The sequence below is a fragment of the Lathamus discolor genome, chromosome 4, assembly GCF_037157495.1.
Source record: "Lathamus discolor isolate bLatDis1 chromosome 4, bLatDis1.hap1, whole genome shotgun sequence".
NCBI lineage: Eukaryota > Metazoa > Chordata > Aves > Psittaciformes > Psittacidae > Lathamus > Lathamus discolor.
In genome coordinates this window covers 112200220-112227203 of record NC_088887.1, presented here as the reverse complement: position 1 = coordinate 112227203, position 26984 = coordinate 112200220, and the positions used below count along the sequence as shown (strand labels likewise).

The 26984-nt window shown below is 39.9% G+C and overlaps 1 protein-coding gene across 3 annotated transcripts in view; it reads left to right on the top strand.

Moving 5' to 3' along the window:
- Positions 1–25692, top strand: part of GRIA4 (glutamate ionotropic receptor AMPA type subunit 4) — a 225514-nt gene extending 199822 nt beyond the window's left edge. Inside the window, exons 14-17 of one of the 3 annotated variants that reach the window (XM_065678676.1) lie at positions 15437–15551; positions 17711–17845; positions 19243–19425; positions 24557–24642. In XM_065678676.1, the coding sequence (XP_065534748.1) occupies positions 15437–15551; positions 17711–17845; positions 19243–19377 (385 nt within the window). In that variant the 3' untranslated portion in view covers positions 19378–19425; positions 24557–24642. Of the gene's footprint in view, positions 1–9379; positions 9495–15436; positions 15552–17710; positions 17846–19242; positions 19426–24556 lie in introns of all 3 variants that reach the window. The other 2 variants (XM_065678675.1, XM_065678678.1) reach the window with 2 other exon arrangements.
- Positions 25693–26984: the final 1292 nt, after the last annotated feature.

Below are 26984 nucleotides of genomic sequence, written 5' to 3'. Positions count from 1 at the left end.
TCATCCATTCAAAAAATAGATCATTTGTGCAGACAGTAAAATGCAGTGTTTGGCTTTTTCTTGCGGATGGAGTGACATAAGGAGTCTCAAACAGCATGTGCCTGGATAACATAACATAATTTCATTTAAAGAGACTTGCGCTAATGCAGTCTTAGGTAGGAGAGGAGAGGGACAGCGTGAGACGCGATAGAGCTTCACTGCTGTGGGCCCCACCACAAGCTATTGCTCTCTTCCTTTCAAGCAGTGCAGATGTAACGCGGATGGAACCTCTGCCTGGCACTGAACCACATTCTGTGCCCTGCCATGAAAACTATACCTTTCTGTGCCAATACTACCATTTTCTCTCAGCTGAGGTCCATAAATTCAGGAGTTATTGGAGAAGCAGGTGAAACAGCTTCCCAACACCCTGCTGCGACAAAACCGTAAGTTGACATCTGCTTCACCTACAGTGTAAAAGGCAAAAGGCTTTCTGCCAGCCATGGCAGAGGTGAATCTTACCCCATCTGAAAGCATTAGGTAGTTTGGGGGCATGTGTTTGAAAAGGCTCATTTTACACGTTTTGAATGTTCAGATATTATTGTGAGTGCTTTCAGCAATATCAAACATACAAAGCTAGTAAAGGACTCAGGATTCCTAATGTTTCTGAGGCAAGAAAAAGTTTCAAGGCAGTTGGCAGCACACTAAGCTTATCCTCAGAGCAATTCCTGCAGTGGGGAGAGACACTGATGCTCAGAAACTTTTCAAAGATACCACTGAAGCCTTTAAGGCGTATTTTAAATTGCAGGTGTTGGACTGCAACAAGCTATTCATATAATCCTGCTTATGCTGCAGCAGCAGGAAAAAAAATGTACTTTGAAAAGTGGTACTGCTCGGTGAGAGCAGGATTAAGTAGCTGCTAGCGAAAATTAAAATAGCTGAGATTTGGGAGAAACTAGTGTTTCTCTTGCTACTAAAGACTATATACCAAACCAATATGAACAGTTACTCTAGGGACAATTGTATGTGTTTTTTATTTACAGCAAAGCTTTGGATAAAACAGAGAAACGAGTTGGGTTGCCTTCCCAGGTCAACTGTTTTTACACAAGCAAAATGCATATTTAATTGCTTGTACCAATAAGTGTTTGGATACTGTAATTGGAATATCTTTCTGCAAAACAGCTTTTAATTTATATAAATACTTTAAACTGCAGTCATCAGACCTATAGCTGGTGTAAATTGCCAGAAGTTCTTTGGATTTAAAGTAGCTATGGCAATTTTTAGCAGCAGTGGGTCTCCCATTAATTGGAACTCCTGCTGATACTCAAGGTGTCAGTTTGGCTTATATTTGTTTACAAAGCTCGGTGCAAGTAACTAAGCTGCCTACTTATGATATACATAGAGGCTGTGAACATTCGGTGCCCCTGGAAGTTAGCCATCTCATTTGGATAGCTAAAGGAAGAGTATTACACTAATTTCAAGTAGCCACAATTCAAACTTATTTGAGTAGTGCTTTAGATTTCCCTTCTCTAAACAAAGAGTAACAATACATACACACTCCTGTACAAATAATTTATTTTTAGTGTTTGTAGAATATTTTGAGATACTCTTCTAGTATTGGACAGGGTGTTTTCATGTAACATTTATAAATACTACGAGCTTCTAATACAGCACACAACTTGCCCATAGCTATTTTGCCAGACTTTCAACTTTCTACAGGCCACTCAGTTCCTCAGGGGTATGTGTTTTTTGCAGGATGGACTTCAAGAGGCATCCGCTGTCCTAGTGGATGTTCAGCTGAGCCCAGGCATTCGACTGAGATGGCTGGTCTCATCCTTTCTCAAATAAGCATGTACATAGCAATGGAAGAGTTAAGCAGGAAAGTCTGAGAGAGTGACTGCAGAAAAACCGGCATTATGAAGACTCACATCTTGAATACTAGTAGTTCCTTATTGAATATAAACGGTCAGCAAGCTATCAAAATAAGTGCCAAGGGAAGTCGGAACTAGGTGAACTTCAGATCTAACCCTAACATTCTATGATTCTATGATTCTATTACTTTATTTAGTTTATCAGCTACACATGAAAATGTCTTGATATGTGCTGGTCATCACGACTTGAATACATATTTTTCATACAAATAACATTACAGCATGAAACCTTTATGTATCCCAGTATAAAAATTATTCCTATAAATTTTTGAATGTCTTTAAAAAGACATGATTTTGAAGTTCTCCCTTTGTCATTAAAATTTAGGTTGCTTTTTATTCTAAAAATGCTCTTGCATTGGTTCTTTTTTTTAATGTTTGCATTATTGATCCTTCAAGCCTTCTGAGTATAGAATGATGTCAGCTTTGGCTACATCTTCCTCATTAATGCAGTGCTTGTTTCATTCCTAATTTATTAAACATATTCAGCCAGTGCCGTGCAGCTTTACACTTAATTTTTCTTGATGAATTGTCAAACACCCTTAAGCTGTACTGCATTTTGTGTCGTGTTACAATCTGCCATCAGCAGTTTTCAAAACATGGCTAAAATAAGCAGCTCAGGAGATGGGTAGGTTTTAATTTTTTGCTTGTAAGGTTGTATTTTTATTTTTTCCCATTTAAAATCATTTGAATGGACGTTACAAACATCTGGGAAGTAATGTACTCACTTGTCTTTCCCTCTGAGATAGATCCTCAGCTGCATCCAGGTATCACTAGGTTGTGCAGCGAGGGGAGTCTCTTGGGCAGCTGTGCCCTCCTCTTACCAAGCCACCTGGGCTGCATGCAGTTTACATCATGAGAGAATAACTGTGATACACAGCACTGAAATAAGGGCACTGAACTTGGCTTCACTGGGGTCTCCTTCTGCCCTGTCCTGAGGGAGGACCCCCTCCAGTCTGCACCAGGAGGGCCAGGGGGCTTGTCTGGGAGATGGCTGCATCAGAGATGTCCAAAGTCTAAGGATGAAAATGAGCTTTGAGTTGGTTGAAATATGTCATCAATTGCCAACACATTGCTTGTTGGCTGTGACATTGTGGTCTTGGGAAAGCTTGATCCTTCAGTGCACTCCTCCTGTGGGGGCACCACTGCATCCATGGCTTCACTGATAGTAGTTTACTGATCCCCACTTCTTTCCAGGAACTACTTATATGGGAGTATATATACAACAAATATCTATGATAAAGTAGTCATGGATTTTTCTGGAATAAAAAGCAAATCCCTGTATTTTGCCAGTTGTTCCATACCTCATGTATGGCCTACCTGTGGTGCTTTCATCACTTAACACCCAGATACTCTTTGTTTGAAGTTTGCTATATTTCTATGAAGTTTCTATACTTCTGTAGCAAACTGCATATAGAAAACTATATAGCAAGCTATATTACATAGTTCAGAGAACTTAAGACTAAAGAGAGGTGGCATCCCTCTGCACAACGTGACTTCTAAGTGACTGAGCAATTTCTGAGGCTTTCAAATCCTTATGCGAAGGATTTATGAAAAGCCTTTTAGAGGTTCAGGGTCTTGGTTTCTGCCTCAGTAGCTGCGGTGGTGGCACCAGCAGTTCTAGGACATTACACTCTGCAATATAGCTGCAGTTTAAACAAAGCTGTCTCTGTATGTAGAGTCTCATTAGTGAGCCATGTTATTTTTGCACATCCTGCTTCTTCCTTATTTCAAGTGAACAACATCCCCAACACTAAGCAGTGAAACAACAGTGCTGCCGGCTGTAAATTCAACAGCAGAATTTCACCCAGAATCCACTCAGGATTCAGGGAAATATTTTGCTATCTAATGTGCCAGTTACACAGAATTTATGAGACTAAGTTCAGGAAAGGGATTCGGGAAAATGTCAAAGCTGTTTAAATAAATAAGACATTTAAGTTTTCCTGGCAAAACTCTACTGGTGGCCTAAAAGATTGTTATTAAATGCTCCCAGCGCAGCCTCTGCTTTTGTTGTAATGAGTACTTAGGGATCTGTCTGTGCCTTTATGCCATTTAGTACTCAAAAACAAGTATGCTGAGACCTGACTTCGTGGAGGAGATCTCTTTCACTATGTGCTCAGGCCAAGGCTGAGTCCTCTGAATTGCTCTTGTGGATGGTGCTGAGCAGTGCTGATGGATGGTGCTTTCCACCAGCTGTGGAACCACTGTGCATTCAGGTATTTTGGGAGCTGAAAGACTTAAACAGAGAGCAGGTGTGGCTGAGACTGTGGATACTTATTCAAGTCTAATCAGGCTGGAGAGAGCCTTTTCTATCTGCTGCATGTATTCAAGCTCTGGGCATTAGGCTGTGGAAAGCAGGGCTGATCTTACTGTGCAGGATGCATTTCATGGCTTAGTTTCTGGTTTCTTAGAGACGATGAGCTGCTGTGCTTAAAAAAGTACTTAAAATGTGGCATTAGGCAGACCTCGGTGCCCCCTCCTATGCTGTTCCCCTGTGGCTGCCTAAAATTATCCTTAGTGCTTGTGATGTTGGCTGCTGTGGTGCCTAGCCTGGGGCTCTGTCTCATTCCCCCTTGGTGCAGGGATGTTCACGTGTCTCAGTCAGCCTTGGAAATACCCCTCCTGTGGTTGAACATGTTAGTTGCTAGGTACCACAGTGTTGTATGCCATAGTGTTCTGGTTGTTTGTTGAATACCTGCCTCGCTGCTTCCTATGGACTGAAGTCTAATGGATGGGTTATCTGTTAGCCATTGCTGTGACCCAAACTCAGTGGAAGTCAGAGCAGAACTCTCTGCTAGCTTCCCTAGGCTTTGGGCAAGCACCCATTTGTGATTCTTTTGAGGTACCAGATGAGGTGTCACTGCCTGGAATCAGATGTTATTTTGCAAGGAACTGGGTAGTTGCAGTGTTCTGTGTGTGTACAGTTTTATCTCTTGATAACTGTCAAAGGCATATCTGCAGTTGGCACAAGCAGGCTTTTAAAAAAAAAGGAAGTTACACTGATTTACTTTTCAGACTGCTTATTACTGTTTATCTATGGGGAGATGGAAAGGGATTTAAAATAAGTAAGAATGACTTAATTCTCATCAAGTTTTTCAAACTGTAATTTTAGAGGCAGCTTTAAAAAAACTGTAATCCATACATTGCAATCACTGACCATGCACTTATGTAATTGTCAAGTGAGGTACCAGTGTAGCACGCAAGGGCTGCAGTTTTGGCTGAACTGGCTTGACTATCACATACAAGGACTCCGTTTTCTTCTGTGTAACAGAAAAGGAAGGATTGTGCAGTGACAGCAAGGATTAAGAATCAAAGCAGTTGCCTGCTTTCTGCTTTTAAATCCTTACTCTTGCAAGCATTTCAGTTCCTTTACTGAAGAACACATTGTTCTTCAGTAGGAATTTTGACTAAGTGTGGCATTGAGGATACAGTCCTATTTTTTTATGATGAAGGAACAATTTCTGCTGTGGATACTCCAGGTGCACAATGCTGGCCTTTGTGGCAGGATGAAGCACTGTCTAGGATGAGTATGAGTGATCTAGCCTGGCTGTAAGATCTCAGATATATGATTTTCAATGAGTCACCATTGCACTTATCAGGATCTCAGCTACAGCATTTCTGTAGGAAATACAGCAGTGTTGAGCAAAGGTTCTCTGTGTTTTGCTGACCAGAAGGAAATTACTTATTTCCACATTTTGAGGTGGACCTGGATAACAAAGCAACAGAGAAAGCAGTGTGAAACTAACCTGGTTTTACATGGCCTACTAGACATGATGAGGACAATAATATGTTACATTTCTAAACAATACAGTTTAATTTCAGAACAATGATTGCAGCTTAAATCAACATTTACTTCTTCATCCTTTTTATTTTCATTTCTCTATTGTGCTGTGAAACTGTCTATGGATATGGCTAATAACCCAGCTAAATAACCCTCTCATGAATGGGTTTCATTTATTTGTTTATTACTTTAGGATTACTATCAACCAGCTGCAGCTTCTTTAAATGATTGTGGGAAAATTTTCCTTCATAATCTTTAACGCTTTGAAAGAGAAACTCAAACATTTGGCTCTTGCCCTTCAGTACAGAAATTAAATGTGAAAACTTATATCAGTTTTCCAAAAATGTCACCTAGTTCCTTTTTATTCATCTTAGAATATCCAGATAAAAGGTCTAAGTAGACACTAACTTGAAAAGCTTCAATAAAAAGTTACTGTAAATTATCAGGTAACATCTTCACCCAAGATAAGATAAAGATTAAGAAAATACCTTTTTCAGGATTTTAGCATAAGGACTTTGCCTAATTCAGTGAGCTGTACTGTTCATACTTGAGAGACTACACCTTAGAGGAAATAGTATGAAGATGCTTTTACAAATCAACTGATTGAAAGCACTTCACATCTGCTTCAGAATAACACCGAGCTTAAGTGGCTTTTTCAATTGAGAGTTAGTGATATTCTTTGAGATACTTTTCACTTTTCATGGGAGTGATCACTCCTACCTGCATCTGTAGCACTGTAAAAGCAGCTGTTTGGTATTGCTACCCAGAGTGACAATTAGACATAGCAGCATTAAGTTAAACCTTGGTTTGTTTCCTGTTGAAGGAAGAAGGAGTTTTGACATTGACTATGTAGACAGCAGGCTCAAGCTGTATATCTAAGCCATTTTCAGAATAAGTAATGTTTCTCAACATCAAAGAAATAGTGTTTCTAGGATCATCTTTCATCTGTGTCTCAATCCCAATATCCTTACAAAGGTAAAATTTATGTTTAGTATACCAGAAATTTGTCTGTAAAGTGACAAGGCTGGCTGCAGTTACCTTTCTGAATGGGGCAAGCAGGCCAAAAGCATAGGCTTTGTAACTTAAATCTGAGTAGGAAGAATCTGTAGCACATATGATTGGTTCAAAAGCAGTTGCCTCCAAGAACAAAAGAGACAAATGAACAATTTCATTCTGATTTTGCAATTGCTCCTCTCCCTCTGGAGTGTGAATCATAATTAAAGCATTTGCTCAGAATCAAATTTGTCAGCCTGGCTGCAAAATTCTTCTTAAAGATTTATCCACAAAGAGCAGTCTGTTATCACTCCCACTACAGCCTACAGCTCTCATTTTCGCTTTCAGGGACAGACAAGCAATTACGTTATCTGTATTGAAAATCTTGTATAAATGTAACTACTGAAAAGCTAGGTAAAGTCAGGTATACAGACAAGCATTTTCCAGACCTCATGACCAGCCAGCAAAGACTGGTCTCAGTTCTAGAAAGAGCTCTGTGAGAAGAGAGCTGTTACCAGAAGACAGTTACGTCCTGAAGCTGGCACTTGTCCCACAAAAGGAGTAAGGATCACTCCATAAGCTGTGATATACTGTTGTCTGTACCTGTCTGCCAGGAAGATCTCTCTCCTGATGAGTGAGAGAAAAATTTCGATTCTAAGACCAGAGGGGACCCCCAGGGACCAGAAACCAGATGTCTCTAGAGAGGGTGAGTCACAAGCCCCAGTGGTTCCAGTGCCGTAAGATCTGATGGAGCCCTGCCACCAGAGGATCTCTCTTCACCAGCCCTTCTCTGAGTGCTTTGAAAGTGTTGAATCCTCTCGTAATCGATGAGAGGAAGATGCCATTGACAGACATAGGTCAATTCCCACTCAGGCCTGAAACAGATCTTGACAGCATCAAAAAATTAAGAGAGAGAAGCTCCGTCTTTCCCAACCACACATTGTCCCTGAAGAGCAGCAGTTGAGCTACTGGCACCTCACAGGTATTTTCCCTTTGGAGATGAATGGTGCTTTAAGGACATGATGCCACTGCTCCACATTCCTCTGCAGGAAGCCTGGGCAGACACCCACCAGAAAGTGTACATATCTGATAGGCATGGATGCACAAGGGACTCTGGGCATGAAAAGAGAAAAAAAAAGCTCATTATGAGTTTTGCATAAATTCCTATGTAGTTGTGTACCATTAGGATGTATGACTGTTAAGGATCTTAGTAATAACAATAGGAAGTCCTACACTTCGACAAGTGCAAATGTTCCTCAGGAGGTGATGAAGGTTGCATAAATGCCTTGGAAGATTAGTTGTCAACCGATCTTAGAATGTCTGTAGTGACTGTAGCTCCTATCATAAATCCAGATGCCTTCCATTTGGGTTTGTATATAGATATATATACTGTCTGTTCTATCATCCAATCTTAATGCTTTCTGGACCCTTAAAGGAAAACCTCTGAGCATGCACAGAAGCAACCCCATCCTAGTACCAGCTGTGTCCCTTTCTTGCCTGAGTTTCAGTGCACTCCCAGCAACCTTGAATTCATGCAGAAGAGGTGATTCTGTTCTTTAGCCTTTGTGTTAGCAACACCCCCTCTGCCTGCACAAAGTCTCAAGTATTTCTTTCATCTGGAAAAACATGAGAGGGACACCAGGGTCACGGGGCCCCTTGCAGTCTGTTGTGCCTACACCACTGTGCTGCTAGCAATGCAGAATTCATCTTTCATCCAGTGGTAGCATAACATGTGTAAATCCTCTAGGGCAAAGGCCTTAGGATGTCCCAGCTACCTGCTTGTATCTCAGCATTGTTGACTGCACTGCCCCTGGTTTCCTCAGATGAAGGCCTCCAACACTACATTCCTTCCCCGGACACCTTTCAGACTGGGACACAGGGTGCTCTCCCAGGGTAGCAGGGCAGTCGCTGGAGTTACAACACTAAGCTAGATCCCAGGTCTTGCATTTCAGCTAAGCCTCTGCTATGCAGAGAGAGCAGGACTCTAGAGCCTACAGCCTAAATGCATGGGTGTGCCTACAGCAGGTGATGAAGCTTCAGATGGGCAGGTCTCCTGGAACCATTTTGTACACTGTTTTCTACTGACTGGCTGTAGGCAGTTTCATAGTCAGTGTGCCAGCTGTTAGCACTCCTCTTCAGCTCTGCCTCACACTGCCTGTTTCTGGAGCCTTAGCCCATCGCTTGTGCGGGATCACTCTGAAGCGCTGTATGTCAAAACTGTATGTGACACAGTGGTTGGCAGCATCTAGCATAGGCTCTCTGGATCTTGCCTCTCTAATATATAGGAACACATTTTCCCATCTGCTTGAAAAATCAGCCTCGGCCCACACTGGCCCAGTATATAAGTATATATATATATATATATATATATATATATTCTAAATACAGATTCAAATAAATCTATGTAAATAGTTTATAATTCCAGGCAGAGTTTTATCATCATTTTGCAAAAATAGTTTTGGTTGGTTGATAGAATTTTCTTCTTAAAATCCAAACCATTCTGAAAATCATTTATACTCTGGAAACACATTTTTCACATTTGAAAGTAACCACAATTATTTGTGCTGCCAAGGGCTTTGAATATGGAAATGAGAGGTTTATTTAGTGTGTGGATCAAGCTTATAAACAGCTTAAGTCCTCATTCCTTCTAACATCTTAACAGCTGTGCAGTTTCTTACAAAATATGTTTTATCGTTTCAAGAAATGCTGTTAACCTCGCAGTTTTAAAACTGAATGAACAAGGCCTCTTGGACAAATTGAAAAACAAATGGTGGTACGACAAAGGAGAATGTGGCAGCGGGGGAGGTGACTCCAAGGTTAGCCTCAATGTCACCAAAAGCGGGTAAACAGTATGTAAAGTAATTGGTGCATCTGCTGGGGTTTTACCTGCGACGAAACAGCTTCATCAGTAGCACAGCACTGCTGGTACTTGCAGTTGAAACCTAGGTGTATGCAATTACTGTCAAAGCAAAAATATTTGCATTTGTTTAAGCACCCCAAGGGGAAGTCGTGAACAGCCTCTGCTGTGAGATCGCCAGTTTTTAGAAACCTGCATCTTCTGAAATCATGATGAGCCTTTTTCAAGCTTGCTGTTGTGAACGAGCAGTTCGAAACCTTCAGGACCAAATTACAGCCCAGACTTTTTTCCTACTGTACGGTACTACCCAAAATATTTTTCAGTGACAGTACAGGAAAAGGGTGAACACCATTGTGACTGCCTCGTAGCAGTAATCTGATGCATGGTCCAGGCTCAGGATCCACTATTGACACAAACAATAGTGGTACAAATCACAATTTTCACATGAGCATCCAAAATAGGAGGACAATTTTCAGCTAAAATATCTTCACACTGACATTTCCTGCTATCTTGCCAGCAAACTGAAATCCATGGTGGCTCCCTAGGCAGAATTTGTCAGTCAGGAATTTTAGGCTGAGGCGCTGACAGCTTCTTAGTCTTCCTGCATTTCCATATCTTCCATATGGCCAGTGCCACTACTTCCTTGTAGCTTCCTTTTGGGAAACTGCCTCGTGCTGAAAAGAAGCAAAGATGTGGAAGTGGAAGATGGTGAAGTGGAGGAGGATGAAACTATTAAAAATATTCCTTCTGTGCCATGCAGCATGTAATCATATTTATTTATGTGCTTGTGTGTAAACAATATATAAGAGAATGCTGCGCAGGTAACTGTGCAAGCACAGAGCTAGTCAGATATAGAAGATCAAGTTTGATTTGTTTTACACAGTTTATACAGTTTTCTTTACAGTTGCCTACATATGTTTTTTTCTTACTATTTTCTCTCCTTCTTTAGTCCTCCTGCTCTTTCATGCTGTGTCCTGGCCTCAGGGACCATCCCTTGGGCTGTTCTGCACTCACCCAGAACTGCTCTCCTAATCCTCTTCACTTTGTCTTCAGTCCTGCTGCTCTGCCTGTTTTCCCCCCACCGCTCTGCTTGCCAGCAGTCACAGTTTCAAAAATGGTCTCTATTTTCTCTTCCAAAGTGCTTAGGCATATTAAACCTGATAGCACTTACCTGGAAGTGGAGCAGACCCCAAATTCTTGTGAGAAAATTGACAAGTGAACCATAAATCTCCCATGTGCTATTATATGCTGCACACAAGCATGAACTTTGGATTATTGAGGGAGGGCTTTTCTTTTCTCTTTTTTTTTTTATGTCACAGGCAGGGATTCATGTCATTAAAATACCTCCATTTTCTTAGAATACATTCCTCACAAACCTCCTGTGGTTGCAAGGTGAGATAAAAGCTAGGTAGCAAACTAAGGATGCTTAAAAATTACTTTCCCCGATTACCACCCACTGATGCTTTGGGTCGTGGAGCAGAAGGGGAGCAGCTCATCGTAGAGGGATGTGCAGGGTTTCAGCAAGAAAATGTCTGGAAGTTCTGAAGGAGCAAGTTCGGAGTGATGGCAAGTGACAGAAAAAGAAGTGGAATAAAAAAGTAGAACAGAAAGGCCAGGAGTGTGATCCATGGAGAAACAGGGAGGACCTATGAATGCAGGAACGAGGAAGGAGCACAATGCCCATGGAAATGAGCAACAGGTGCCACAGGCAGTTAGGGTGCAATAGAAGTGGTGGGCAAGGCAGTGTTAGCAAAGGATGTTGAACATGATGGAACTCGACCTGTGGTCCTGTGGCTGTACACAGCCTGCCAGGAGCATTCATCTGACCTCAGGCCTGTTTCTTGCTACACTTTTTCCCAGGCACAGCTGAGTGAGTAGGCATTACCAGTGCTCGTGGGCAACCCTGGGTCTGTGTGCCCCTACAGTGACCATATTCATAGAACTGCCGCAGCATGAAGATGAGCAGGCATTACCATGCTTTTCAGATTCTGCACTGCAGCAGCATCTGGTCTTAATTTTTAAACTACAGCTGCTCTGACTTCTCAAAGTGTTAGTTAGCCATTTATCATGTACAAAATCCATTTCCTTGTTCAGGAGCAGTCTTGTACAATCTGATCAATTAAAGTAAATAATATCCTTTCTACTGAATTAATGGAGCTCTAAATATTTTAATTTTATATGCTAGCAAATGATTGTTAGTGGAATAACCAGGACACCATGCACTGTTGTTGTAAGCAAACAATTCCTGAACTAAGCTCTTAAGCACCTATAGCTAATATTTCCTTTCACTGTATGAATTCAAAAAGAACAAACCCTAAGCTTTGTTAGCAGCTCCAGTCCAAACTGCAGGGCTCCCTACTGTCATGAACAAGAATAAGAACATCCTCTTGTCCTGAAATACAGGGCTGATAACTGTGCTGTTACTATCTGAGATTCATTAGTCAGAATAACCCTTCATGATAGTATAGAGGACTACAGTAGTGGGGGAGATTCATGGGAGCTCAACAGTTCTCCAAAGCTTTGTGTTGCTCTGAAAAATAAGATTTCTCCTACCTCCATTCTGTGCTCTTAAAAGCTCATCTCTAGCCTCCCGATTTGTTGTTTCCTTTAAGGAACAATCTTCCAAAATTCAGGCAGTTCAGAGATCTGTCCTTTGTGAACCACCCCATGGTTTAGTGACCTCAGTAATTAAGTCACGTCTGAAGACAAAACTGAGGTCCCCAAGTCCTTTGAGTGCTTTTGAAAGTATTACCTCCGATCTTAATTGAGGCAATCATCATTTCATGTGATTCATGGGGTGGTACTTAAACCCAGTTTCTGCCAGTCTGCTCCAGTTGTATTTATGAAAGTGTGAGTGGAAGGAAGCTGTGCTGGTGTAGCTGTCCTCCATTTTCTGCTGGCAGCCCCCAGGAGAACACGGCAGCCCTTGTTTTTCATTCAGTGGATGAGACTGACCTTACACTTAATTAATGGCTCAGCCATGAGTGGGTAATGAAAATGCTCCAAAAGCATACTCGTGATTGCATTTTTAAAATCCCAATCTACCAGAATTCTGCATTGGCTTCAGAATCGCTCAGCATTGTAATTTAAATGCTCTAATTGCCCATTTGTTGTCCTGAACACAACTATCTTAGAACTTCATTAATGCCATTTTAAAGCACTGTGATTTCACTGATGTTTCTGGCACAAGATCCAAACAGAGCCACTTGAAACCCAGCGCTTCCAATAGCAAGTGATTGATGACAAGGATCGGAGGAAATTAGTAAAATATGAGAGAGGAGGTAGTAAGGCTGAGAACGTGATGAAAACATAGAAAAACCGTGTCCTCATGCACAGGTCATGCTGCATCACCACTGACTTCAGCACATGGATGACGAGCAGCCTCCTGTGCTGCCACACAACAGTTTTGCCCTGTGGCTACATGGGACAAATTCTTCTCCATTTATAAAGAGTCATTTTAGTTATTATTTCTCATACATTATCCTTGCATGAATTTGAGGCAGATGGATCCTGTTTATATATAACAGTGGAGATTCTAGGCAGATGTACATTGGAAAAACTACTCCAGTTGAAGATTAAACCCAACATTAGTAATTCAGGAATCACTAAACACTTTAAAAAATCTACAGTCATTTTACATTGTATTATTAAGTATAAAAGACTGGGAGACATCTGTTTTCTGACTTGCACCAGATTGCTGCTGGTCTGGATAGCCCATATCAAGTCCTAATTATCACTTTATTCATCTTAATCTGCAACAACTCCAAAGGCTTCTGATTTTCCATGTGAGAACAGTACCCGGATGTCCCTTATCTTTGTCATAACCAACCCTGTTACACTGTGGGGATTTAGAAGCACCAAAATGTGGCCCAGTGCCCATGCATGCCATGTTACAGATGATGGCTATCCAAATAATATTAATTATTTCACGCTTGTACTAGAAGCAAACATAGGATCATGTTGTCAGGCAACTTGCCAGCATCTGAAACTGCTACCCACTCATTCCACAGCTGTGGGACTCTCATACTGTACTATCAACCTGCAAAACCTGCCAGGGAGCCTGAAGACAAAATGTAAGCTTGAATGCCGGCAAAGATCAAGAAAAAAGCATGTTCTGTTCCAGAAGCAGAGTATTCCATATGAACTGAATGTGTAGGCTCTGGAAAGCAGGTGAAGTGTTTTCCTTACATAATGGGATCATTGAGAGTACCTGGGAATCTTCTCACTCAACAGTGGCTGTCAAAAATTGTCATTTCTCCAAGGCACCGAGGCTTCCTCAGTATTAAAAGAGGAAAGATGGGCATTTCAACAGCATGTTTCATCCTTTGTTAAAACTGGTATCTAAGCCCACATTTTGAAGGTACCTTTTTCCCTTAATTGGAGGGAGGCCTAGAGAGGTAGCCAAGGTTTGGGGTATAACTTATGGGTGGAAAAACTGAAGTGAGGTGAATTCCCCCTGTATGTATGTATACAGATGGTAATCAGGATGTATGAAAAGTCGGGTTCCCTAAAGGTAAAAGTAGCATATGAGGTTCAGGAGACGTTATTTGTGTATTAAATATATATATACAAACCTGCACAAATACATGAGCATTTGGGGATTTCCAGTTAAATCAGTTACAGAGTGTTGCAAGCCCTTTTCTCTTTCATAGTAAATATTTTAGTAGGCTCAGTTGCACTATACAAATTAACGCTTGCACTGCAAGCACTTATTAAGCCTTGAATTCATGAGTTAACATTTTGGCAATGCATGGCTTATGGTGTATTATGAGAGATTAATTTTCCCATAGTAATCTACTGGGAAACACAGGCTCAGGTCTTATGTCTTATCACCAGAACGGTATCTATCACATGCTATTTCTGTTTATCTACCTGCTTCTCTGATATATATTGTATGTTCATGCACACCTGCACATAAATAGATATCCCTATGCCTACCACATTAAGAACTGGATAGTCAGTGATCCAAAGTGGAAAGTACATACAAGAAGTCTGTTAATAATTCCCTAGATTTTTAGAAAACAAATTGGTACAGCTGCTTGAAGTGGGGTATTAACATAATATTCTGAGATTATTCACTAAGATCATTTACTATTAAGTAACTTCAGTACAAACCCATAGTGGTTCATGACTCTGAGGCATCAGATTAAGTTTCATCTCAATATTAAACTCTGTTACATCACCCAGCAGCAAATACCACTAGTAAGAGAAGATATTCCAAGTAGCAATTTATCATCAGCTTGGGACCCTTGAAAGATTTATGTGAATAAGTGAGATTTAAGGAAAAACTTTGAATTTGAATATGTTGAAACAGGAAATGAAAATAAAAGATTGACTGTCATGTTCTTCTTAGCTAAGAATAAGGCCATCACAGCCCTCCCCCGAAGTTCTCTGCATGTAGACCTTCTAATTACAGGTCTGTGCCAAGTGGTTATGGGCAGCAAACTGTATGAAGCATCTCCTTTCTCTTGCCAGGATAATTTTGAGGGCAGTAAATGAAATAGCTATAGCCAAGTCATATTATTAGTTTCTATGCATGCAAACTAAAAATAGGTTGAAAGCAAGGAACACAAATGCATGTGTTTCTTAAGCCATATATCCAGTTGTATTATATATGTCTCTGAAGGGTATGTTGTTAATATGTCTTAAGCCAATAGTTTTGGGTTCACAGTAATTGCATACTATTTATTTACAAATCTTCCCCAGCAGTATGTGCCTGTTACCTAAAGCGATGGAGCAGGTCCCGGTCATATGTCTGTCTCTAAACCTGGGCCAACAGTACATGACATAGCACCCACTGTGGCCTCTGCTCTGTCACTTTGCAATGCGATTCTATGTAGTTTTACTTGAATAACATAAAATAACATATATAATGTTATTTATGTTATTTTCCACGTGAAGAACTCCTGTAAACCTTGCCGTTTTGAAACTCAGTGAGGCAGGCGTCTTAGACAAGCTGAAAAACAAATGGTGGTACGATAAAGGTGAATGTGGACCCAAGGACTCTGGAAGTAAGGTCAGTCGCTGCAGTTCGGGACCTACTATCGTGTTCGCAAAGCAGTAAAGGAAGTAATAAACAAAATGACTTAGAAATAAAATAAGCAGCTGTAGAAACAAAATTATTAATCAGCTTCACCCTGTCTTGATGGGGGGCACACTTTAATTTAAAGAAGCACTATTGCTTTTTAAAGTCTTCAGTGATATAAATCACCAAACATCCTCCTACATATTCAGGACATCTGTTGAAGAGCTACAAGGCTATTTGGGGTCTTAGGGGAGGCAGGTTTGATTGGTTGTTTCTTTCTTGCCGGGAGAGTGGACTTTCCCTGCTGACTACTGAGGAAATGTCCCTTCACACCTCGCCTTTTGGAGCTGGCATCCCTCTGTGGTTTTCTGAGAAGGAGAAAAGCTAGCGAGAAGGGTTGCCTTTCATCACTGCTTGGGGTGGCAGAGCCTGGCTGCCTTTGGGAAGGTCCCTGGCTCCATGAGGAGCCAAAGAAGACTTAACTTGAGCTTTGAAGTGAAAGGCTTTGATAATTAATAGCTTTCTACAGCTCCCCGTGTTTACTGTCATCCATTCCCAAACATTAATCCTGACAGCTCCAGGGAATGGAGCAATATTTGAGGACAAACACAGAAGCAGGTATTTTCTGATGGCTGGGAAGCACCACAGGCAGTGCTTGTCTCTGTGCCACCCTATGCTCTCCAGAGCTAAAAGGAAAGCATGACAGGCAGTGACTGCTTGCTGCCTGAATGGTCTGAGGGTTACTCTGACGTACAGTGGGTAAAATTAGCCTCAGAAACAAACTTCCAGCACATTTTGCTTTTTTTGGCAATTGCTTTTTAGAAAGGAGTGAAAGCCAATTAAGAGGATAGCAGAGCACCTGTAAATGAAGCTGAGAATAGCTTAACCCACTACATACTTTAGGTCAGGTCTTTCTCAGTCCTGCCTCCTCCTTGTCTGCAAGCACCATGTTAGGAGTTGCCACCAGAGGAACACAGTCACCTCCAAGATATTTTGAGTCCTGTTAGAGGACTTAGAGAATGCAGAACCTGGCTGAAAGACCCAAATAGTTCTATTCCTCCATGGGAATTGTTACAGTGCTAATCTACTGATTGCACGATAAATAGTGCCTCTTTAAATTAAACATCCAAATATTTTGCATTCTAAGTTAAAATTTCTTAGAGATTACAACCAGAAGTTAAGTACTGTCCTTACTTTAGGTAAAGATTATATAGTCTGCATAACAGTAAAGCTTTATAAGTATCTTAAGGTGCACAATGTAGTATATGAAAGTCAATCCTGAGAGAGTTCCTTGAGAACTGTGGATTTCAAATAAATACGATTCATAACTAAACAGTAAAGTACAGAAAAATGTAGAATAGTTATTTACTACAATACATCCAAGAAAGTGAATATTTATGCAATTATTTAATTATATATTTAAGAATTTGCTAAAGAAAGTTCACATTTATGTCTAAATTATGAATCATGTGTAAGATTTCATAAAATTGCTATTTAAAATTATGCGATTACTGAGCCTTAGTAGTCCATGGGCATGTTGCAGAACTGTAACTATAATAAGAACAAAATACAGTAATCGGTAAGAGGCAAATATATCATGATGTGTATGGTACAGTGTGCACTTTCAAAGGAAGTGTCTATTCAAAGAAATAACTGAAGTCTCACATGTTATTTTCAGCTGTCGTTTAAGTATCAGAAAGTCAGTCTGGATCTTTTAAATTAACAGCAATGCCTACCACAAGTACAGTTACTGTTTTCGTAAAGATCAAGCAGAGTCTTAGCTGCTATAAATGGATTTCCAAGGCTTTTAAAAAGCTTTACGTAAATGCATTGCTAAAATGTCCCCTAAAGATGAGCTAGACATGTCATGGTTTAATTCTCCACTACGTGGAAGTAATGCTTTGCCGTAAGCAAACAATGACATCCTGATATGTTGGCAATATACTTTTAATATTTTGCATGCCAACCAGGAAAACTAGGCACTTAAAATATATTTTATAGATCCAGATAGGTCAAGTTGTTTATAAACAACTGTCATTTAATTTCAGCTTAACATTGTTACTTATTTCTATTTCCAATGTTTTAACGTGTAGTTTGTGCTCCTGGGGGGCTGTTTTCCAGGGTTAACTGTGTCACTTCTGTTTCCCCAGGACAAGACGAGTGCCTTGAGTCTCAGCAACGTTGCTGGAGTCTTCTACATTCTGGTTGGAGGCCTGGGCTTGGCAATGCTGGTGGCTTTGATAGAGTTCTGTTACAAGTCCAGGGCAGAGGCGAAACGAATGAAGGTGGCAAAGAGTGCACAGACTTTTAACCCAACTTCCTCGCAGAATACCCAGAATTTAGCAACTTATAGAGAAGGTTACAACGTATATGGAACCGAAAGTATTAAAATTTAGGGGTAGGACTTAGGGCCTACTACAGTGAGTGGGTGATGCATTTTGTAACGCAGTGTTGTGACATGTCTGTCTAGTGGTGCTTGCTTCTGAACAGAGCTTTATATTTTGGAAAACTTCAGTGCAAAGTGGTTCAGTTTTTTTGGCTGCAGATGTACAGTATACTATTCTATGTTGCTAATAGACATCTGCATTGCAAGGAATTTTTAATATAAAGAAATACATTTTTAATACTCAATGTTGTCAAATCAGTTGGAAGTTGACAACTATTTGAAATTATAACATATATATTTAGAGGGCCAGTGTTTAATTACTTGATTGGCCAGTCTGTTTTTCTAAAAGTTTGCACTCTACTAGTGACAAATTTCTGCAAGCCTTTATTACTCAATGTTGGCCCTAACTGGGACTTCATTATAATCAAGATTTATTGGTTATATCAATAATCATTATAATCAAGGATAGGCAATATATCATTATAATCAAGGATAGGCAATGTCACTGAACCATAGTTAACCTAATGGAAGACAAGGCACTGTTACAAGAAGTCTAAATGTTGTTTTACCTTCTGTCCCTCCTCCCCACCCTATTCCTTCACCCTCCCTTTGATACATGTTTTCTGCTAATTGTGTGCCATTTCTTTCACAATATCCTGCTTCAGGTCAATCTTTGCCCATTATAATAACCACAAAAAGTCACTAACCAGTGAATAGACCTTGATTATTGCCCTCAGCTTTCAGTAACATGCCCCCTTACCTAGCTCAGGACTACTGTGTTTTAGATGTTTACACAGTGATTTCAGAGACTGAACTGCTGATGTTGCCAAGCTGCATCCTGCATAGTTCCCCTGAGTAGGTATGCAGGGATGGTTTACTAATGCACTTGTTCTCATCCGTGCAGTGAGTATCTTGCCAACTAATCATGAGTCAAATCAACTCTCTGACTTTTGGAAATGGCACATAGCAGCAAATTGAGCTTCTAAATATAACTTTTACATAGCTCCCAAGCTACACTGGCTGCTTTACAAGTGAAGGTGCAGGTAGGACCCTGCCCTTTCGTGCTACCTAAAGCTCCCTTGCCTTGCAAATAGCAAGCCACATGTCTCCTCTGTTAACAAAACGCTTAAGCTACATTTTCCTGAAATCACTGAGCCATCCCTATAATAGAAGTAACAAACAAAAAATGTAGGGAAAGGAGGTGAATAATATATATTTTTATGTTGCCACCTAGAAAAAAAATTGGAGGAAACAACTGGAGATGCAATTATTATTTTTTATTTATTATTTATATAGCGCTGGAGTACACGGCGCTGTACAATAGGTGAAGTGTGCCAAACACATAACAGGTCCCTGTCCCGAGGAGCTTACAGTCTAAAGGCACAGCCGGTACAATACCGAACCATACAGTACAGAGCAAACACAGAGTGAGCAGAGAATGGTGTTTGAGCATGATAGCTGGAGCGCTGCAAGGAATAGGTGGGTTCTCGGGGGGCGAGGGAGGGGGCTTGGCGTATGCTGGCTGGGAAACTATCCCAAACATACTGTCACTGTGTAGTTTGGTTCTATTCCCTGATGTACAAGAAGTCACGACCTTGGGAATACTTCAACTATAACAGAGCTGCCTAATTTCCCCATGTGAAGAAAAGGAAGTCTTATCTGTGCACTTTGTTTGCTAGTAAAACTGTGGGGCATAATAGGTGTCAGGAGGACCCCAAGAGTATAGGCTAGTCTTCATTGCTGTGAACTGGGAATCAGGAGACTTCCAGAAGCTAGTATCAATCTCCCAAATTCACTGCTTACTGTCAGTAATAAGGGTCTTAAAAAGAAATAATCCTGTGCAAGTAATTGTGTGAAGTGCAAGTAATTGTGCAAAATGCAAGTGAAGAGAGCTTTTTCCTTTAAATTCTTTAGTAACGTGCCCACAGATGAGTGTCCCCAGGCTGGTATAAAAGTAAGAGTGCTAGAAATCATGTTCCTTATCAAGTTCACAGGACACAATGCATCCAAAATATAGTTTTAAAGAAAGCAAATAAATGCCCAAAGCTTCCTGTCAAATACTGACCTGACCCAAACTGGCTTAGCATGCTAAACATGGCATGACATGGCGGTCCCCTGAGTTCCCACCCAGTGATTCCAGTGCAACAAACACTGTGATTATACTTGTAGAATTTATTTTGGCCTTACTGTTTGCATAAAATAAAAGTTAGGGGTGAGTTTTATTTTTAAGGAAAGATCATTAGTACTTCCCCCTAAATTTTGGATTTTGTGGGACTTGATGCAGCACAGATAAATTCTTTCAGGAAAAAAATGTATAAAACATGTTTACGTTGCATTTATTTTTTTTGAAAATACATTTTTGGGTCAGTCAAAACTTCTGATATTCTTTTAAAAACATAGTCTTAAAAACTTAAAGACTTTTTAAAATGTCACAAAAAAAAATAACTAGGATTTAAAACAAATACCTATAGACTTTTGAAATTCTTCTTTCTACTTATTTGCCATAACATTTACCTAAGAAATTTCACCATGAGAGCATCTTACAAAAACACTTATGCTTATATGTGGAAGACTGGTAGGGTCCAGTCATCCTCTCCTGGCAATATTTGGCCATCTCTAGCCACGCAGGAAACAAGGAGTTACCTGTGTACCATGCTCTGTAGAGAGTGACTTATGCCAGCTGTTAATGCACATGCTAGTCATAAGCTCCTGTTAGCTGGCAGCAATACAGAGCCCACAATGTGGTTACACATAAATCTGCAGAAATATGTCTGTCCTGCATTTCAAAATGTTTGATATGTTTATTTATCCAAGGAGTAAAGGGATTGCAATGGGACTAAACCTTGCTAATATGGAAGGATGCTTGACAGTTCTAACCTGCACGAGTAACCAACACACTGACTTTTTTAAGCTAACATCAAATGGTTTTCATAGTATATGTTTCAAACTAATATAAAATACGTTAAATAACCTGCTTGACAATTAGTTTTCATTATATTTTCTTTTAATTTAATCCAGTCAAAAGCGAGTTGCCTCAGGGATATTCACCTGCCTGTGACGCAGCAGAAAATGAAAATGTAGGACTAGTTTGTACGTATGGACTAGTTTGTATGATAAAGGACTAGTGTCTGTGTGTGGGATGAAGATATTCAGAAGGGATGACAGACCATTGTATCTGTTGAAGGCAAGGAAGGAAGTTTGCTTTAAAGAGGGCACAATCCCTTCTTCTTCCCCTAGGCAGCAGTTTTCCATTTTTGTGTATCAATAGTAAGCCCTTAGTACACTACTAATTGGGTTGATGCCCTGAGAACAGTGTGGAGCCTAACAGCCTTCTCTCCAGCTGCTCTAGGGAAAAGCCCTACCGGGCTCCTCACCCCAAGCCCGCAAGCTTTCTGAGAGATTTTCCCAGTATCCAGCCAGCCACCACCACCGCCCCTCCATCCCCTTCCCCTTGACGCTCATAAACCAGCTTCCAGTTCAGTTGCCTTCTCTTCCTCTCCCATCACATGCTGTTGTTTATAATTAGTGAAATTGATTATAGAACTACAAAAAAAATTAAGAAATATTAAATTAATTAAAAAAAAAAGCAAAGTGCTGCAGGATGGCTCAGTAAATGTGTAGTGCATTTACTTTGATTGTATAGTCCCAATTTCATAGTCAAGATTGAAAAATTCATTAAAAGCTAATCTTAAATATTTATGCCAAAGACACCTCTATGTGACCCAGGCACTAGAGGAACCCGACTAACAAAAGAACCCACACAGGCTAGGATATTTGTGTTATATAGACAGAGGATATCAGTTTCCTAAATTCCCATTTCCCAATAGGAACAGAGCAGTCAGTGTTTTGACACGATTAATTCCACAACTAATTTAACCAAAACTAATGACAAATTTGAAAATGTATTATCACTATTAACTACATACACTTACCACACAGAGACTTCCACAATCTGGGTAATATTCACAGTAAATGCAAAGACTTTTCCCTCTCATCCCAGCCACTCCTAAAACTACTCCCACAGCCAGGCCATAAATCTGAAATTATAAGAGCACTGTTAAGCAAAGTAGTAGCCTGGCTTATTACCTATATAGTAATAAGGTAATTTTAAACTGCCTGTGTAATTTAAAATAAAACACAGAAGCTTACCTGGTTACTTGGCTTTATGGCACCTTCCTGAGTACAAGTTTGACCTGTTCCTCCTGGCTTTGTGAACTGTTTGGGTTGTTCCTGTGATGTGCTGAGCTGTTGTTAATCTCTGCTGTGAGAAGAGTTGTTATATTGCAGCTTTTTCTGTTATTCTGTGGAAGGCTGCTAAGAAATTGTTTGTTATTCTCATTTGATTTTTTTGTTTGGTGGATCCCTTTTTACTGTCTTTCTGTCCTGAGTGTGTTGTCAATGGCCAGAAAGCTGTATAGACTGAGCTACCAAACCCACAATTACACGTAACTGGAATATCCCATTTAAATCTGAGCTCTCTCTTGGGTTTCCCAGCAGCAAACCCTGAATGGCCATGAACAGATAGCTGAACTAAGTGATGGAGAGATGCTTGTACATAATGATGACTTTCAGGGAAATTTAGCACATCTGGAGTAAGCTGTCCATTTTCAACCGAGGTTTGCATTCTGATCTGGTTTGGACTCTCACCCCTCCCCAAAACTAGAGCACCTTTGTTTTTTCTTGCCATTGACCAAAACATGTTCTGTGCATTTCTGCAGACAGTTACCAGTCCTTGGCATCCATTTGCAACGGGACTCCAGACATGCACTATGTGGATCTACACCACATTGCATTGTGTCTGTGCTTTGCAAATGCATAGGTTTTGATTTGCTGCTGGGGAGTAGTTGAGGTTTTTGGTACTGTATGGGCCCAGGTCCCCACTCTTTTATTACCTCTGCCTCCCTTTTTATATCTAGCTGTTGAATCAAGATACATTTGGTAACGGTCCCTGTCACAAAGTACTGTGGCTACAGGGAAACTTCTAAAAGGGCAACTTTGGACATTGCAATTGGTGATTATCAAAGCCAAGGTTTTTCAACATAAGGGGAATGCCATAATGCACATGCTTTTTTCTGAATTCAGCTGCTTCTGAGGACTAAGGTTTTAAGGGTAATTGATTTAGAAAGTTGCTTTTACATCCAAGCTCCAGCTGTGCCATGACAGCAGCTGTACTTTTGAGAACTCTTTTGAAGGAGCTACTGATAGCAATGCAATATTAGACTGGTGTGCTTTCCTACAAGTGCACCCAGAAACAGTAGAAGCATTTGGGAATTTTAATCTCCCTCATCTCTGTACACACATGCTCATATAAAATTAACTTCAGCATACCAAACACCAGCTCAGGATTTTACTGCTACCTCAGAAGGAGAAACCGGGCTCAGAGGGACAAAGTTCTAAATGCAAAGATTAGTAATAAGGCAAATAAAATTATTTTATGATGTTTGTTATCCCTTTGCTCCTATGTGAATGCACCCTCCTGTCTCTCTTTTTCCAATTGGTATTTCAGATTGCATCCCTGCACACCCAATTACATAAGTTAGTTGCACAGACTATATATTCTGCTGACTAGAAATCAGATTTCCCACTAATTAATGTCTTAACATGGTATCATTGAAATGTGTTTCAATGTAGTGTAGTTTAGATGCCTGTTGTTCCAGGTGTCCTTGCTGCGTTGGTTGACTTTGGACATCTCCACTGATTTTAGTCATCTGGAAATCATTTAGTCTAAACTAATCATCTTGGCTTTTTCTATCATCACATGAGAGAGCTCTTTTAGATTAGGTTACTGATTTTGGATGACTAAAGTTAGATGGCATAGCTACAAATCTTTTTTTTATTAATAAAAGATTTTTTGCTTGAGTCATTTAGTCCCTAAACAAGACATTTTGTTTCAAATTGCCTGAAAGTAAAGATTCTGAGGTGACAAAAATTTAAACATTCTTGTGGAAATTTAGACCTAATGTAAAACAATACAGAAAATTGTCTTTTCTCTCAATAAACTGCATTTCCTTTGAAAGTTCCCACCTTCTCTAATTTTATGAAAATATATATATGAAAAAAAGACTTTAGGACAGTTGTCAGATTTACTGATACAAAGTATGTGCATTGTGAAAAGAAGTAAGAATTTCTTTAGACTGATGCATTGAATTACAACAGAGAGCTGATAGAGCTATTGCAATTTATTAAAAAATATCAGTAGTTATATTTTATCTTGACATCCCTAGTTGAAGGTCTTTATTCACATATGCTAATGCTTTCAGATTCATAAAAAGTTTTGATTCTTATTTCACTGTATATGAATGTAGTTTGAAGAAGATTAAATGAATGTATTTCCTCTTCTGCTAATTTCTTGATCAAATTCAGATTTTATCTTTAAATCAATGATTTATTGTAATGAAATTTACCCTCAGAACTGCTAGTATCTTTCCCCTAGTAGACTTAAATGCTATGTATTATATTTATAATGATTACTATTATTATATTTAATGTTAACATGAAAAAATGCAGATGTCTAGAATTTTATATTTTGGTGTTTGCTGTGTCCTAGTTTGTTGAAGGACAGAAGCATCCTAACACTTTCTTCTTTTCTCCTTTTCTTTTTCAAACCTAGCTTACCTTTTCTGAAGCCATAAGAAACAAAGCCAGATTATCCATCACAGGGAGTGTGGGAGAAAACGGACGCGTATTGACTCCCGACTGTCCGAAGGCCATGCATACTGGAACTGCAATTAGACAAAGTTCAGGATTGGCTGTAATTGCATCGGACCTACCATAAAAACCAAAAAAATAATTGAGTGCCTTAATCAAACTGTGTTGGTGACTGATGGGAACACAGCACAGACTGTAAGACATGGGAGCGTCATTGATGAACTAATAATTTGGCTGAGAAAGGGAAGTACGTCCAAATGCGCCAGACATCATCAGCAACAATGTGTGCATGAGCTCAGCTCGGAAACCCAAACTCAGATTTTATATCAGGAAAATTCATAATTTAGTTTTGTTGGGGGGAGGGGGCTGGGAAGGGTGTATTAACAGCAACAGATTTCACTCGAGTGGACTTAAAACTAATAAGACTTGCCAATTTAGCGCATTAAACTGTGAAGAACATGCTCAGAATTGACAACATTTTGGGTTTTGTCTTGACAAAGAGAGAAAAATAGCTATAGAAGTCAATGAACATGCTAACCTGTGTCTTCAGAACATCAACATATACAATGGAAGAATACTCAGCTGTTCAGCTGTAGAAATGAATCACTAAACTGTGATAAGAAAATAATAAATATGTAAATCCTGTGAAAAAATAAAGAAATTATTTACATTTTCTTTGAAAAAAGAGGAATATTGAAACATGCTTGCTTTTTAACTGATGTAAATTCGGTAGAGGACAACACAATTCTTTTTTCTAACCATCTTAGGGAACAATTCATTGCAATAATTGATCTAAAATGCCATCACTGTAATAAAATTCAGAGACTTTTTTTTTTATAAAAGGTGTTGGTCATCCTCTTGTTTGCTGTTACCTTCATTCTGTCCCATCATTCTGTGTTCCACAGACTTGCATCTGTCTAATACAAGAAACAAAATGATAAAATGTTTAGAGTACATCATCAGTCTGCAGTGTAGAATCAAAAGAGACTACGGGTCACTCATGTTACAGATATTATTTATAATCTTGTTCTGTGTAAGAAACTGTGGTTTTTGTACCCACCAAAAAGAATAAAACAACAAACGTTCTTATAATATTGACAGAGCTTGAGTTGTTTTCTGATCATTAGGGATGTCACCTTGAAAAAAGAATAAGGTGGTTCATACTGCTGGATGCAGGACCCTCTCAGAGATAGTCTGAGTCCTTACGCATTTGTGAAGTGCTTTTAAGTCCTCAGAGAGGAGGGACTCAAAGCCGACAAATTACTGTCATGGTTATTCACTTGGTATTTTAGTACTAGTCACTAAAACCCCTTCTGAGAGGTTAGGGAACCATTCAGTGACAGTGTTTGTTCTCTAGGTAGGTCAAGTGGTGACATAACAGGGAGCAGGAAAGTACAAATGCCAGTCTTTCAGACTGACGTGATAGATACAGCGTGCTTGGCATCCAGCAACCCCGGTTTTCATCAGTCATCCTTTCAATGGCACACTAGGGAAAGGCTAGCAGCCACTGTTTGAATATGCAATAGTAATTGCATAATATGCAATATGCAGTAATATGCAATAATGCATCTTCTGCGGTATCATTCTCCTTGGCCACACTAGACCCTGCAGTGATGTCCAGATCCAGAGTATTGCCATCAGTGTAACAGCTCCATGCCAGAGCCCAGACCACAAAGCCACAAATCAGTTCAAGGTTGGATTAATCATAGCTTCTAATGCCCTCGTGATTTTGCCACTTAAACGTGGGGTCATGTTCAGATGGTCTACATTTCACCAAAGCCTCTGTGGCTGGTGCTTTTCTCAGTCCCCCAGGTCCCAGGCCTTCATGAAGAGGAGTGTGCATGCAGGGTTAAGCTTAATACTTCCAGACCATGATATACAACTACTGAGGTGGTACTCATACGATGAGATACAGACATCTGTGAAGTAGCAAAGCAGGTCTTAGCTTCAGCAGAGGTATTGACATTATAGATATGAATTCCTTACCTCAGATAGTCTAGACACTCTTTATAGTTACTGGAGGGAAATAACCAATAAGAGTGAATGACTTTGTCTTAAAGTAGACATTAAGACATCAAACTGCTGAATCACAGCAAGAGTCTGGATCTTTCCGCTGACTGTAATTTAGGTTGAGGGCAACCAGTTCTTATACAGAGCTTGACAGTGCAGGCAAAGCTGAAAATGAGATGATGCTTACCCCAAAGACACCATAACTACAGTGTGCAGGGGTCTAAGAGAGAAAGACACATAACGCCGCAATAAATCACTGTGATTAAACTTACTTTACACCCTTGTTTCACTAGCATGTTTAGCTCATTCATAAGATACTGTGAACTGTTTGTGCTTCTGTGGCCAGAATGGTGAGTCTGGTTTTATTCCTGTTTGAGTAA